The 12,879-nt window shown below is 39.5% G+C and overlaps 2 protein-coding genes across 8 annotated transcripts in view; one reads left to right on the top strand and one right to left on the bottom strand.

Moving 5' to 3' along the window:
- ABHD18 (abhydrolase domain containing 18) overlaps window positions 1-9,819 on the bottom strand; it is a 34,964-nt gene extending 25,145 nt beyond the window's left edge. The window contains exons 1-2 of one of the 3 annotated variants that reach the window (XM_060298955.1): window positions 9,558-9,819; window positions 200-308 (exon numbers count right to left, since the gene is read on the bottom strand). In XM_060298955.1, the coding sequence (XP_060154938.1) occupies window positions 200-291 (92 nt within the window). In that variant the 5' untranslated portion in view covers window positions 292-308; window positions 9,558-9,819. The remainder of the gene's footprint in view (window positions 1-199; window positions 309-9,557) is intronic. The other 2 variants (XM_060298954.2, XM_060298953.2) reach the window with 2 other exon arrangements.
- MFSD8 (major facilitator superfamily domain containing 8) overlaps window positions 9,236-12,879 on the top strand; it is a 47,009-nt gene continuing 43,365 nt past the window's right edge. Inside the window, exon 1 of one of the 5 annotated variants that reach the window (XM_060298949.2) lies at window positions 9,236-9,346. Coding sequence is in view for 2 of the 5 variants with exons in the window: in XM_030863877.3 (XP_030719737.1) it covers window positions 10,046-10,110 (65 nt within the window). In the remaining 3 variants the exon portion in view is untranslated. Of the gene's footprint in view, window positions 9,347-9,478; window positions 10,111-12,879 lie in introns of those variants that run through there. The other 4 variants (XM_060298951.2, XM_030863877.3, XM_060298950.2 and 1 more) reach the window with 4 other exon arrangements.

Genomic DNA, 12,879 nt, shown 5'->3' on the forward strand with positions numbered 1-12,879 from the left:
TTTATGATTATATGGGTTAAAACTTAAGAGCAATAATTAGATAAAAGAGAAAAGGAAATAATTTCTTTCTTATATAGTAGTTAATGCTTAATTTACCAATCACTTTATATTTATAGTAAAGGACTTTGTAACTGAAATGAAGTTTCAAATGTTTACTAAAACAACAAATTTAGAAGAGGCATTCAGAAAAAAGGCTTACCTTTTGAGATCCTCTGGCCTTCCCCATCCTCTGATAAAAAGTTTTGTAAGGAGAAGTCTCCGATATAGAATATCTAACTTGCTCACACCCATTAGTAGCAAACAAACATCTATAAAACAAAAATTTAAATGACTTTAAAATATTTTATTTTACTCGGCAGGTCAACTTTCTAACCACCTCTACAAATATCAGGTAAAAATTAAACGTTGATCTACTCTCTTGGCAACTTTTAAATACACAACACAGTATTGTTAACTATAATTACCATGCTGTACATTATATCCCCACGACTTATTTATCTTAGAGATCTTAAAAGTACTCATTACAAGAAAAAAAACTGTAACTATGAGAGGTGATGGATGTTAACTAAACTCATTGTGGTAAACACATCACAGTATACACATATATCAGGTCATTATGTGATATACTTTAAAATAATACAACATTATCAATTATATCTCAATAAAACTGGGGGAAAATTTAAAAATGAGATTAAACTAGAACTTTGAATGTATTCTCTTGGAAATAAGATACAAGATACAGGAAAAAGAACTCGGATGAAAGTAGAGAAGAATTAGAGCCCTGAGCTACAGTAAACTCTGAATTCCTCTAGGGCAGGACCTTCCCATCCTCAGTACAGTGACTGACAGTAAATATTCAATATTTGTTGAATAGGAGTGGCTAATACCTATGTAGTACTATTTTATCTGCCAGACACCATTTAAAAACTACACACACACACACACACACACACACACACACACACACACGTACGTTCTTGCTTAAACATCCCAACAATCTTATGAAGATATAGTACCCCAAGACAAGGAAACTGAGGTACAGAGAGGATATGATTTACTTAAGGTCACACAACAAGTGGGGGGCAGACCTAAGACTGAATCTCAGGCACATGGCTGAAGATCTGCTATACTACACTGCCTGTCTTCTACTCTACAGTGCATGAAAATTAATCAGTAATTTTAGTAGTAATTAATCAGTGCTACTACTACTTACGTACCACTTATCTACCTTTCCCAAACATTTCTAAAGTTTTAAAGAAAATCTGCCTCCGTCTTCTCAAACTGAATGGTGTAGTTTTGATTTCCAGGCAAAACCTGATTCAGGTTCAGGGTTTATTCTACTTAGAAAAATGGAAAATGGAAATTTGCAGCTCCATCAGTGAGCTTTAATAAGGGCTTATCTATTACTTTGAATGCTTTTTGGGGAACCACCATTTATGTCATATTTTTACTCTTTGATTTGTAACAAACTACAACTTTAACTTAATGCTCTTCTTTGTTTGCATAAGTGTACGATCTAATCCACCATCAATCGGACTGGCACTTTATTATTTTTATGACTGGACCAGCAAAACCAAATCATTCATACTGCCTCTTACGATTCTCAGGACCAAGAATAAACATTTACTAGATAATATACTTGTCAGGCCAGCGGTCCCCAACCTTTTTGGCACCAGCGACCGGGTTCGTGGAGGAGAGTTTCTCCACGCACGGACAGCGGGAGAGAGGGTTCAGGCGGTACTGTGAGCGATGGGGAGCGGCAGATGAAGCTTTGCTTGCTGGCCCGCCGCTCACCTCCTGCTGTGCGGCCTGGTTCCTAACAGGCTTCAGACCAGTACCGGTTCGCAGCCCAGGGGTTGGGGACCCCTGTGTTAGGCAATACAATCAATAGCCAGAGTATAGTTTCTAGTATTTTTTGAAACTGCCCACCTCTCTTTTTCCCCAATTTCCACGTGTTATTCATTTTTTATTCTTGATTAAATTTGCTTTTTGCATAATAATGCTAGGAAAAACCCCATAATGCATATCCATCTCTGTTTATTACACTATTCATATCTACTACTATAAGTAAACAAACTGGTATTCTGATTACTAGATTCCTATGAATTATCATTAATCCGTTCACCATAGCTCAGCCATTATTGGATGGCCTAAATGTAAGTTTCTGAATTTTTAAGAATGAGTATTACTTTTTTCATTCATGCAACAGTATTTATTAAGTGCTTACTATATGCCAAGAATTATTTTAGGTCCTGTGCTACAAAATGATCAAGGCACGTTCTTCCTCTCATGGATCTTATACTTCAGGGAAAGAAAACAAATTATTTTTAGGAAAAAAAGTAAGCAAGACTAGATGATGACAACATTATTATCATAATATAACAAGACAACATGATAAAGACCAGAGGGCTCCTTTGATGGTCAAAAAAAGCCTCACTTAACCAAAGAGGTAACATTTAAACCAAGACCTACATGACGAAAAAGAGCTGCCAAATCTTTAAACTGCAAATCTCATTAAAATCATATAAGTTCTGAAGTCTATTCATGTACTATGTTCCAATGAAATTTGTTAAAAACTATCTAGTTAGTGAATAAGGCACAGGAACAGATAATTTATACAAGAAGAAAGGCAAGTGACAGTGATCACATATTCTCTTCTTCATTTTCTAGTTGAAAAATATTCACTGTATGGGCTTCCCTGGTGGCGCAGTGGTTGAGAGTCCGCCTGCCGATGCAGGGGACACAGGTTCGTGCCCCGGTCCGGGAAGATCCCACATGCCACGGAGCGGCTGGGCCCGTGAGCCATGGCCGCTGAGCCTGCGCGTCCGGAGCCTGTGCTCCGCAACGGGAGAGGCCACAACAGTGAGAGGCCCGCGTACCACAGGGGAAAAAAAAAAAAATACAGAGTAAAGTTAAGAAGTGTCTCTTCATTTCTGCTAAGCTTCCTCTCCTTCCAAAAGGTAACTGCTATTAATGCTGTACTCTTGTGACCACTTGTTCTATCCATTTATATACATACACATATTTTAGGGATTTTGGTGTGTGTGTGTGGTTTTTCTTTAGTGATTTTATTTTCAAAAAGATTTATTTATTATTTATTTAATTTATTTTTGGCTGTGTTGGGTCTTATTTGCAGCACACGGGATCTTTGTTGAAGCGTGCAGGGTCTTCATTGTGGTGTGCGGGTTTCTCTCTAGTTGCAGCATGCGGGTTTGGGGTTTTCTCCTCTCTAGTTGTGGCACACAGGTTCCAGGGCACGTGGGTTCTGTAGTTTGCAGCATGCAAGCAGTAGTTGAGGCGTGCGAGCTCAGTAGTTGTGGCACCTGGGCTTAGTTGCCCTGAGGCATGTGGGATCTTAGTTCCCTGAGCAGGGATCGAACCCATGCCCCCTGCATTGCAAGATGGATTCTTTACCACTGGACCACCAGGGAAGGCCTGGTGTGTTTCTTTAAACACAGAAGAGATCAACTACAGTATTTGTATTTTTTGACATTTCTTCCTCACCCTGATTATTTATAAATATCTGCAAAGCCCTTTCAATTTCAGGATGTACAGGCCTACCTCATTTTTTCTATTAATGGGTGAGTTTAACCTATTTATATATTTTTATTATGATGATAATTTTTCTATTTTTTTGTTTTATTGACTTCAGTATTTTTTAATTATTCATATTTGTTTTACATTTGAGTGTATGTACATTTGAAAGTGATACATTTAAGATGCAATATATCATAACAGCTAAAAGCATATACTCTAGAGGCAAACTCCCTTGGTTGAATCCTTTACTATGTGACTTTGAGCAAGTCACTTATCCTTTCTGTAACCCATCTGTAAAACAGGGATAATGACAGTACTTACCTCAGATTGGTGTGAGAAATAAATGAGTTACTATACTTGAAGCACTTAAACAGCACTTTGCAAATTTAAGTGCTATACTTACTAATAACAGCAACATTATTATTGATTATCCTTATAACTATTTAATACTCAAACCTGTATTTCCATGTTCTATATAATATTTATTAACTCCTGATGATAACTAATGAAAGATATATTTGATCCCTTCTCCCCACCACCCAATTTTAGTTGATATTTTTTTACTGCTTATCTTTATAACTTTAAGTATACTAATATCTCTAATCCTTAAATGATAGCTCTATAACTGATTGTGAAAGCTGAGGAAATCTGTATACTTTTTTTTTTAAGAAGAAAAATTTTATTTCAAACAGGTTCAGTGGTATGTGTGCTACAGCAAAGGCTGATTGTAGCAGTTTCCTTTCAAACCTGCACTGATGTATAAATTAGACATTATTTGGGAATGATTAATTTCTGGTAAAATGTAGATTTAATCCAACATTACACCAATTTTTACATTTATTGTAGACCCTATTTTAGTACTAGAGGTTAAATTTTCATCACCAAAAAATGAGAATATCCTTACAGCTACTTCTAAGGTAATGAGCTGTGAAATTAATTCCTCACTATTGCTTTGAAAATATACCCCTAGGTTGTTAAGAGAAATTCCGACTTCATCCAAATCTGTTATTTAATTCTTCAGTCATCATCTACTGTTGGCTTGATTGTCACTCCTCTTCTTATTTGACCCCAACCAATTAAACGCCAGTGTTTCTCAACTCTTCGGCTAAGGGCAATTTTTTCTCCTGATTCTGTGCACACAGGATTGGTCAAAACGATTTTGCCCAAATCAGCCTTGACTGCACTAACTCTTCCTTCTGTCGACAGGGATCCTATGTTCACCATAAGTACTTCATTCTTAGACAGCTTTTGCACTTTTGCTGCTTTCTTGTCTCCTTCAGTGAGTACACCTAGAAGCCGTCTAAGCAGGAAATAGGAAATTTCCAATTCTGTGAAGACCTCAGGTAAAGCTCCAACTGCACCAAGTACCTGCCCCACCATTCCGTCAGCCTGGCACAAAGCGTGATCAATATATATATACATATTTTTTTTGCGGCACGCGGGCCCTTCACTGATGTGGCCTCTCCCGCCGCGGAGCACAGGCTCTGGACGCGCTGGGCTCACGGGCCCAGCCGCTCCGCGGCATGTGGGATCCTCCCGGACCGGGGCACGAACCCGTGTCCGCTGCATTGGCAGGCGGACTCTCAACCACTGCGCCACCAGGGAAGCCCTACTTAGTTCTTCTGAGTTGTTCTAGCAAATTATTGATCCAAGGGGGTTACAGGAAGCCCCAAATCTGTAGCCAAGTCAGTCAAAAGTCTGGCTGGCATCAGAAGCAATGGCATCTGGAGAACTGAACCTTTAACTGGTGGGATCTGCACTGACTCCTGTAGTGTTAATCTATGGGTGATTAATATCACCCATAGATTAACTCAATAGAGTTCAAGTGAGTATACCCAGCTGTGGTAGAAATGGAACAGTTTATTCTTTACCCAAATAGCAAAATTCTTAATTAGTGTTCTGTATTTCAAATAAGAGACCAACTCTTTTTATATATTAAGATATGCAACTCTATTCAGGGGGCTTCTAGAGCATAAGGAAAAAATTCCGAGTGATGAATGATGATTTTAATTTTTTACTCTTTGTGAAACTGTGCAACTCAGATTGGGACTTGAACCCATGGGCCAGGGCTTGAACCCAGCCAAAACCCAGACTGGGACTCGAACCCACAGTCTTTTAACTGAGATCACACACCTGGTCTCAGGACTTAATGAAGCTCAGGTTCTTGATGTCTCATTGCAGAAAGAATTCAGGGAGAGACAAAGTGAAAGGTAAAAAGTGGATTTATTTAGAGAGAAACACAATCCACAGAGTGTGGGCCATCTCAGAAGGTGAGAAAGGCACCAGGGTACCGGGTTGTCAGTTTTTATAAGGGTAGGTAATTCCATAGGCTAGTGAGTGGGAGGAGTATTCCAGCTATTTTGGGGAAGGGGTGGGAATTTCCAGAAAGTGGGCCACTACCTACTTTTTGACCTTTATGGTCGGCCTTGGAACTGTCATGGTGCCTGTGGGTGTGTCATTTAGCTTGCTGATGTGTTAAAATGAGCGTATCCTGAGGTTTAAGGTCTAGCGGAAGTCGACTAGTCTGCCATCTTGGACCTATTTGGTTCTAATCAGTTTATGTCCTGTCCTCAGGCTCTGTCATTCTTTTAAAGGTTGTGCCCTGCCCCCTTCCCTCCTGTTTCACTTGGGTCTTTCTGGAATTGTTCAAAAAATAGCACTGATACATTTTCATGTACATTTATTAAACTGCAGGAGAACAACGGCATGTCATTACAAGACAGGACTTCATTATCTTTTGCAAGTATTATAGACTACTTATTTTCTCTACAGTGGTAGGAAAAGAATGGGGGGCCAATATCTTCCCTTGTAACATCCACAGCTTCAAAAGCAATATGCATATTCCATGTTAGTGTAAAAAACAACAAAATTCTAACACTCATGTTTTACAGTAAGAAGAAAAGTACTAAACTATTCATGAGACAACCCATTTTTCTACACAGTATTCTTCTGGGGTGGTAATAGATAAACAAGCTAAGACAAACATGCAAAAGTACAAAGTTGCCAGAGAACAGGAAAAGACCTGAGAAAAATGAACTCTTCAAGTATTTTGTAAAGTTCTATATTTATTAGGTGCCTAAATTGTTTAGGCATTTCTAATTTTCAACCCTATACTAGGAAAGATGCTGAATCACTTTAATTTCATGTAACATAGGCCATAAGAGTCAGCACTCCAAATCTAGAGCCAGCATTTTCCTTGCTACATTTACCTGACAGTAAACAACTGACCAATCATGAACAGAAAGCAAATCAAACACACACATGGCTTATGATAATCTTCGTTCTGGGAGTCTGGGGTTACACAGATCTTCTTAAATCCCATTTCAGCCCCAAGAATGATATAAAATACCAGGTTTTCTGGGATGCTCTAAACATGTAGGTCTTTCTAGGCAGGGCTAACTGCTATCCAGTGCCACCATGAACAGATAATAATCCAAGCCCAGGGTAAAGATAACTCCAATATACCAAGAGGAGGCCCCATCTGGAGCCACATCAGATACTTTTTAAAGTCCCCACATTAAGCTGAACTGACACCAGTGAGCTTGTGCAGAAACAGGACCCACTTTTGCAGTGTGTATCAAGCCAAACTGACACAATTGTCATCTATACTTTTATATAGACAATGCAAAAAAGAAAAACAAAGTGAAACAAATATAGAAGTTCTAGTATAGTGCCAAGGAATGAAAAGTCTTTCTTGGAAATGAGCTCTATTGCTAAAATGACACTCAATGTCTATTTACGCCATCTAGTACTTTTACCGCCTATCACTCAAGTACTTAAGCATTTAAGTGCAACACTAATTGTTTCTGGACTTTTATCCTCATATAGTTGATACATATCTCAAAGGCATATATGAAATAAAAAAAAATACCACCATGTACAAGAACTTTACTCCACAAAAATGCAGACCTAATTTTTATCTTATAACTTCACTTTAAAATCACTTATTTTCAATGCAAGTTTAAGTAGCAACTTACAGTAGGGTTTAGATACACCAATATCCACTATTAAAATCTATTACGCTACCTCGACAAATTTAATTCCTTTCCATCTTAATTTGGAGAAGAATAAGAAAACAGGAACTTTGTTTATTTGTTTGGAGAGGTATCTATTCTAGCTGTCTATTCTATTCTAAGCAGTCACCTAAGGAAATACAACAGGTGGACCGTATCATATGCTTATGTGAAACATTTAGCAAATAATCGAATCTCTTTTCAAACTTAGTTCTTCTTTTCCATGGGCTTTAAAAGAAATAATTAGGTTTTTAAACAAATTTTTTTAATGTTTACTGTGGATGTTGTATGTTTCTAAGAAATGATTTGTTCCTTTTTTTTTTTTATTGGTACAATACACAGAGCTTATTTAGATTTCACCAGTTGTACATGCATTCATCCCATGTACTTCTGCCATCTGAAGTCATCACTTGGAGGCAACAATGGAAAATAGCAGTGTCAGAAGACCTGGGTTCTTCACTAGCAGTGTGAAGGTGGCTTGAATAAGCCACCTTAAACTATAAAGAGGGAATAATAGCTGGCCTAATACATAATAGCAAATTATTTCATTTATATAAAAATTGATTACTTGTTTTGAAATATTTTAAGAGATATGGGAAAAGAATCTTGACCTTCTTTTCATAGGAAGGCTGGTGGTGAAAAGCACAGGTTTTATAGTCAGGAGTCCTGTGTTTCTTGGATTCTAGCTCTGTTGCTAATTGGAGGTGTGACCCTAGGCAAATTACTTAATCTCCATACTTTCAATTTCCTTGTATGCTTGAGACAATCCCACCTCAGAGGATTGTTGTAGGGATGAAATGAGGTAATTCAATAAGTGTTCATTCAACATATATTTATTTAGTAACCATTCTGCTTGGTGCAATACTGGTTAAAAGTTCCTTTATCAAATATACATATATATATATATGCCATACTCTGTGCTAGGCTCCAGAGATTTAAAAGAAGCTGAAGATATAGTAAAGCAACATTATGACAAAAAAATACTAATTTTACCCATGTACCTTCTTGGAAACAATCACAGGAATCTGATATGCTTTTGTGAGCTGTTACAAACAAATCTGCAAGACTGAATCCAAGTATACAATGTCAGGTCTGGATTCAGAAGATAATTCTGAACTAGTAGAAAACACATTTCAAGTTTAGCTGTTCACCAGTGGAATGTGTCAAACAGGATACACACAAGGTCACAAACAAGACAAAGATCAGAGTGATGTCATATACCATACAACACATAACCAGTATAGTGCCTGGCATAGGATAAGTGCTCCTAAATATTGATCGAAAACAACTGAATTTGAGTCTCAACTCTGATACTTTCACACTGAGTGATTCTGGGTAAGTTATTAACTTTTCTAAGCCTTAGTTCTCTGTAAAATAGAAACGTGTCTGCTTTACCTGTCATAGAACAGTTGTGATCAAATGAAATCACATAAGAATGTATCTAGGGCTAATAAAACAGTAATTGTGACACACATGACTACTGCTACCAATTAGCTTACAAGCCTGCTTGTAGGGGTAAGACGTTAATATGTAAGCACCAGGAAAGGAGCAGCACCAAGATCTACTGAAAACAAACAAAAACAACCCAGAACATATTTTCTAAAAATGTCATTTTCCTTGTGATGAAAAGATCTGGTCATTGTCAAACTGGTGCTGTGGCTTTTCTAACCCCCAGGTTACAGCAGCAGGCTCTGCTGAGTGGCATCTTGCACGGCGGAAGCTCTCAGTCCACGCAGACGGCGGTGGGTTCGAATTTGAGGATCATCTTCATCCCAGGTCCTAATAAGGCACTACGGGTAAGGTGCCTTTGTAGTTAGCCGAGCAAGAAAACCACAGCGCGTAACTACCTCCACCTTCCACAGGGAGAAGGGACAGCCCGCCTGCCCACCTCACTCGGCCCGGGACCCCCGCATCTCCCGCCAAGCCTTGCGCTCTCAGTCCTGCCTACTGGCACGTAGGCAAGCGCGGCAAGAGGCTTGGGAAGCGCGGCTGGGACCGTCTACTTACTCAATGGCCGCTTGGTGGGCGCCTGCTGTCCAGCTGGCCGAGACTCCGAACACCGCGGCTCTCTAGCCTCTCGGGACTCGCCTCCTTTCTGAGGCCCAACCGCAGCTACAGCAACCTCTCCAGGAACTGAGAAGCGACGGGGAGCTGACAGGGAAGCTGGGGAGGAGGACGAACCCTGGGCGGGGTGGCTGTTTGGACACGCCCCCGAACCCTCCCCGGCTCTTCCGCGCCTTGTTCCGGGAGGCGGAGAGGCCCGTACCCTGGAGGTGGATAAGGACTTAGGGCCCCGCCCTTAACACTCATCATCCTCTCGGCACCGCCCCTCCTCCCGGGGGCCCCCGCCTCTGACCTGGGGTGCTCCGCCCACTCTGGTCTCTGGGCGTGCACGCGCACTTGCTGGCCTGTTTTGACAGCTTCAGGCCGCCTGGAATGGGAGGGAGCAGGAGGTATCGCGAGAGTTGGCCCCAAGCCTTGTGGGAACAGTAATTATGGCGAGCTTGGGGGTAGAGGCTGAGCAGGAGCCGCTCTTAGGCCACAGCATACCCGGAAGCAGGTGAGCGAATGTTGGGGGAAGGCCTTCTGACCCTCCTGCGCTATTGGGACTGGTCCCTTTCCCTGCATCAGGCTTTGTGGGCCGAAGGAGGGGTGTCAGGGTGGCGGGAGCCGGCGGCAGGTTGCGCGAGACTTGGAGATGCGATTTCACTTCCGCGGGGCGCCTTGAGCCGGCGGGTTCTGTTGAAGGTGTTGAAGAAACGCAAACTGCCTCTTGTACCTTTACATCAACGCTGATGCAGCAACCAAGCCTCTGCATTTGGCCCTTTACAGAACTGATTCTACGTTTCACACAGTTTTATTCGAGACTTGAAGATACCGGTCTCAGTATTCACTTAACTAATTGCCTGATAACTTCTTGATACTTTTTTGCAAGTAAACCTAAGATGACCTCCCCTTTCTCCTATGTCAAATGTATAAAGACTAATTTTTAAGCATTTAAGGGATGAAGTGTATTTTGACCCTTATTATCCTGGTTATTTTGACCCTGGAGTTGTTAGAGTTTGTTTCTTACTCTGCAGTTATGTATTTAAACCTTTAGGAAAACGAAGTTAAGTATTATTTTAAACATATATAATTATTACAGTAAAGTAACTAAATTCACAGGTAAACTTCAGCTGTCTATATGTGGAGATATGTCAGTCCCAACATCCCAATTCATCCCACTGCCCCCCCAACCATAAGTTTGTTCTCTACATCTGAGACTCTATTTCTGCTTTGCAAATAAGTTCATCTCTACCATTTTTCTAGATTCCACATATAAGTGATATCATGATATTTGTTTTTCTTTTTCTGACTTACTTCACTCTGTATGACAGTCTCTAGATCTGTCCACGTCTCTGCAAGTGGTACTGTTTCCTTCTTTTTATGGCTGAGTAATATTCCATTGTATATATGTTCCACATCTTCTTTATCCATTTCTCTGTCGATGGACATTGAGGTTGCTTCCATGTCCTGGCTGTTGTAAATAGTGCTGCAGTGAACATTGGAGTGCATGCATCATTTCGAATTATGGTTTTCTCTGGATGTATGCCTAGGAGTGGGATTGCTGGATCATGTAGTAGCTCTATTTTTAGTTTTTTAAGGAACCTCCATACTGTTCTCCATAATGGCTGTACCAATTTACATTCCCACCAACCGTGTAGGAGGGTTCTCTTTTCTCCACACTCTCTCCAGCATTTATCGTTTGTAGAATTTTTGTTGATGGCCATTCTGACCAGTGTGAGGTGATAGCTCATTGTAGTTTCTCTAATAATTAATGATGTTGACCATCTTTTCATGTATTTGTTGGCCATCTGTATGTTTTCTTTGGAGAAATGTCTGTTTAGGTCTTCTGCCCAGGTTTTGATTGGGTTGTTTGTGGGTTTTTTGATATTGAGCTGCATGTGCAGTTGGTATATTTTGGAGATTATTCCCTTGTCAGATGCTTCGTTTGCAAATATTTTCTCCCATTCTGAGGGCTGTCTTTTCATTTTGTTTATGGTTTCTTTTGTTGTGCAAAAGTTTTTAAGTTTAATTAGGTCTCATTTGTTTATTTTTGTTTTTATTTTCATTACTCTAGGAGATGGTAGAAAAAGATCTTGCTGTGATTTATGTCAGAGAGTATTCTGCCTATATTTTCCTCTAAGAGTTTTATACAATAGTATCCAACCTTACATTTAGGTCCTTAATCCTTTGAGTTTATTTCTGTGTATGAGCACCAAACCTTTTTTAAAAATCACTTTGTTTGAAACCCTTTGGAAAATGTATTTGTCAGGTCCCTGATTTACTAAATGGAATATATGGAATGTAATTTTGTTTACATTTTATCTTGAGATCATTAAAATGAATGTCACTGCTGAAATATATTGTGATAGAGTGACATCCTCCGGGCCTAATAAGGCATTTGGGACTATGTGCTGCTATACTGATTTGTTCTACAGTGCTATACTTTTCACATCTATTTTTCATTTTTCAGCCTATTCTGTTTCTGGCAGACTATTCCTCATCATGTTTTTGTTATCTGTTGGCAACCTCTGTTTTTGTTGCTGTCTGCAAACTTCTCCCAACTTTTCTTTGGGACTTCTAGTTTGCTGTGGCTTTGAAAATCATGTATCTAAGCTTAATAGAATTGTAGGGAGTTAGAACATGGAAGCTCTGACCGAAAGCTAAAGGTCTCTCGTATTAATCAAGTGCATGAGCTTGAGTACATGGACTTTGTGATTTCTGGATTTTTCAGCATTGTTTTTGCTTCCTCCTAATTCTTGATTGTTTTCCAGATAGATTTCAGGATCCTTGAGTTATGGTTAGATGTATTCTTATGGTACATTCTGTCACTTTGTCCAAATAAACCTACTTTAAAAGGGGATTTTTTTTTCTTTCTCTTTTGTTCAAGTAATTGATGCTCATTAGGGTCCATTTAAATTCAGATGTTCTGCCTATCTGAATTTAATTTCTAGATTTAACATTTTTAAAATAAAAAGGGAGTATTTTGAGAATAATTCAATAAGTGTACTGTCTTTAAAAACGTAGATTCCCTAGTAAAGGGAACATATGTAAAACTAACTGGCAAGCCCTGTTCACTTTGAGTAAATTGCAAAAAGATGAGCCTAGTTCACCACCAACCTCAGCCTTTTATCAAGTCCTCAGGAATCCCCACTGACCTTATCCATAGAATTTAAGAGACCAGGGTTGGCAGACTTTTCCTGTAAAGGCCCATATGGTAAATATTTTAGGCTTTGCAGGCCAGGAGGCAAAATCAAAGTTATTATATAGGTACTTAGATAACAAG

Source organism: Globicephala melas, chromosome 5, assembly GCF_963455315.2.
Source record: "Globicephala melas chromosome 5, mGloMel1.2, whole genome shotgun sequence".
In the NCBI taxonomy this organism is placed as follows: Eukaryota; Metazoa; Chordata; class Mammalia; order Artiodactyla; family Delphinidae; genus Globicephala; species Globicephala melas.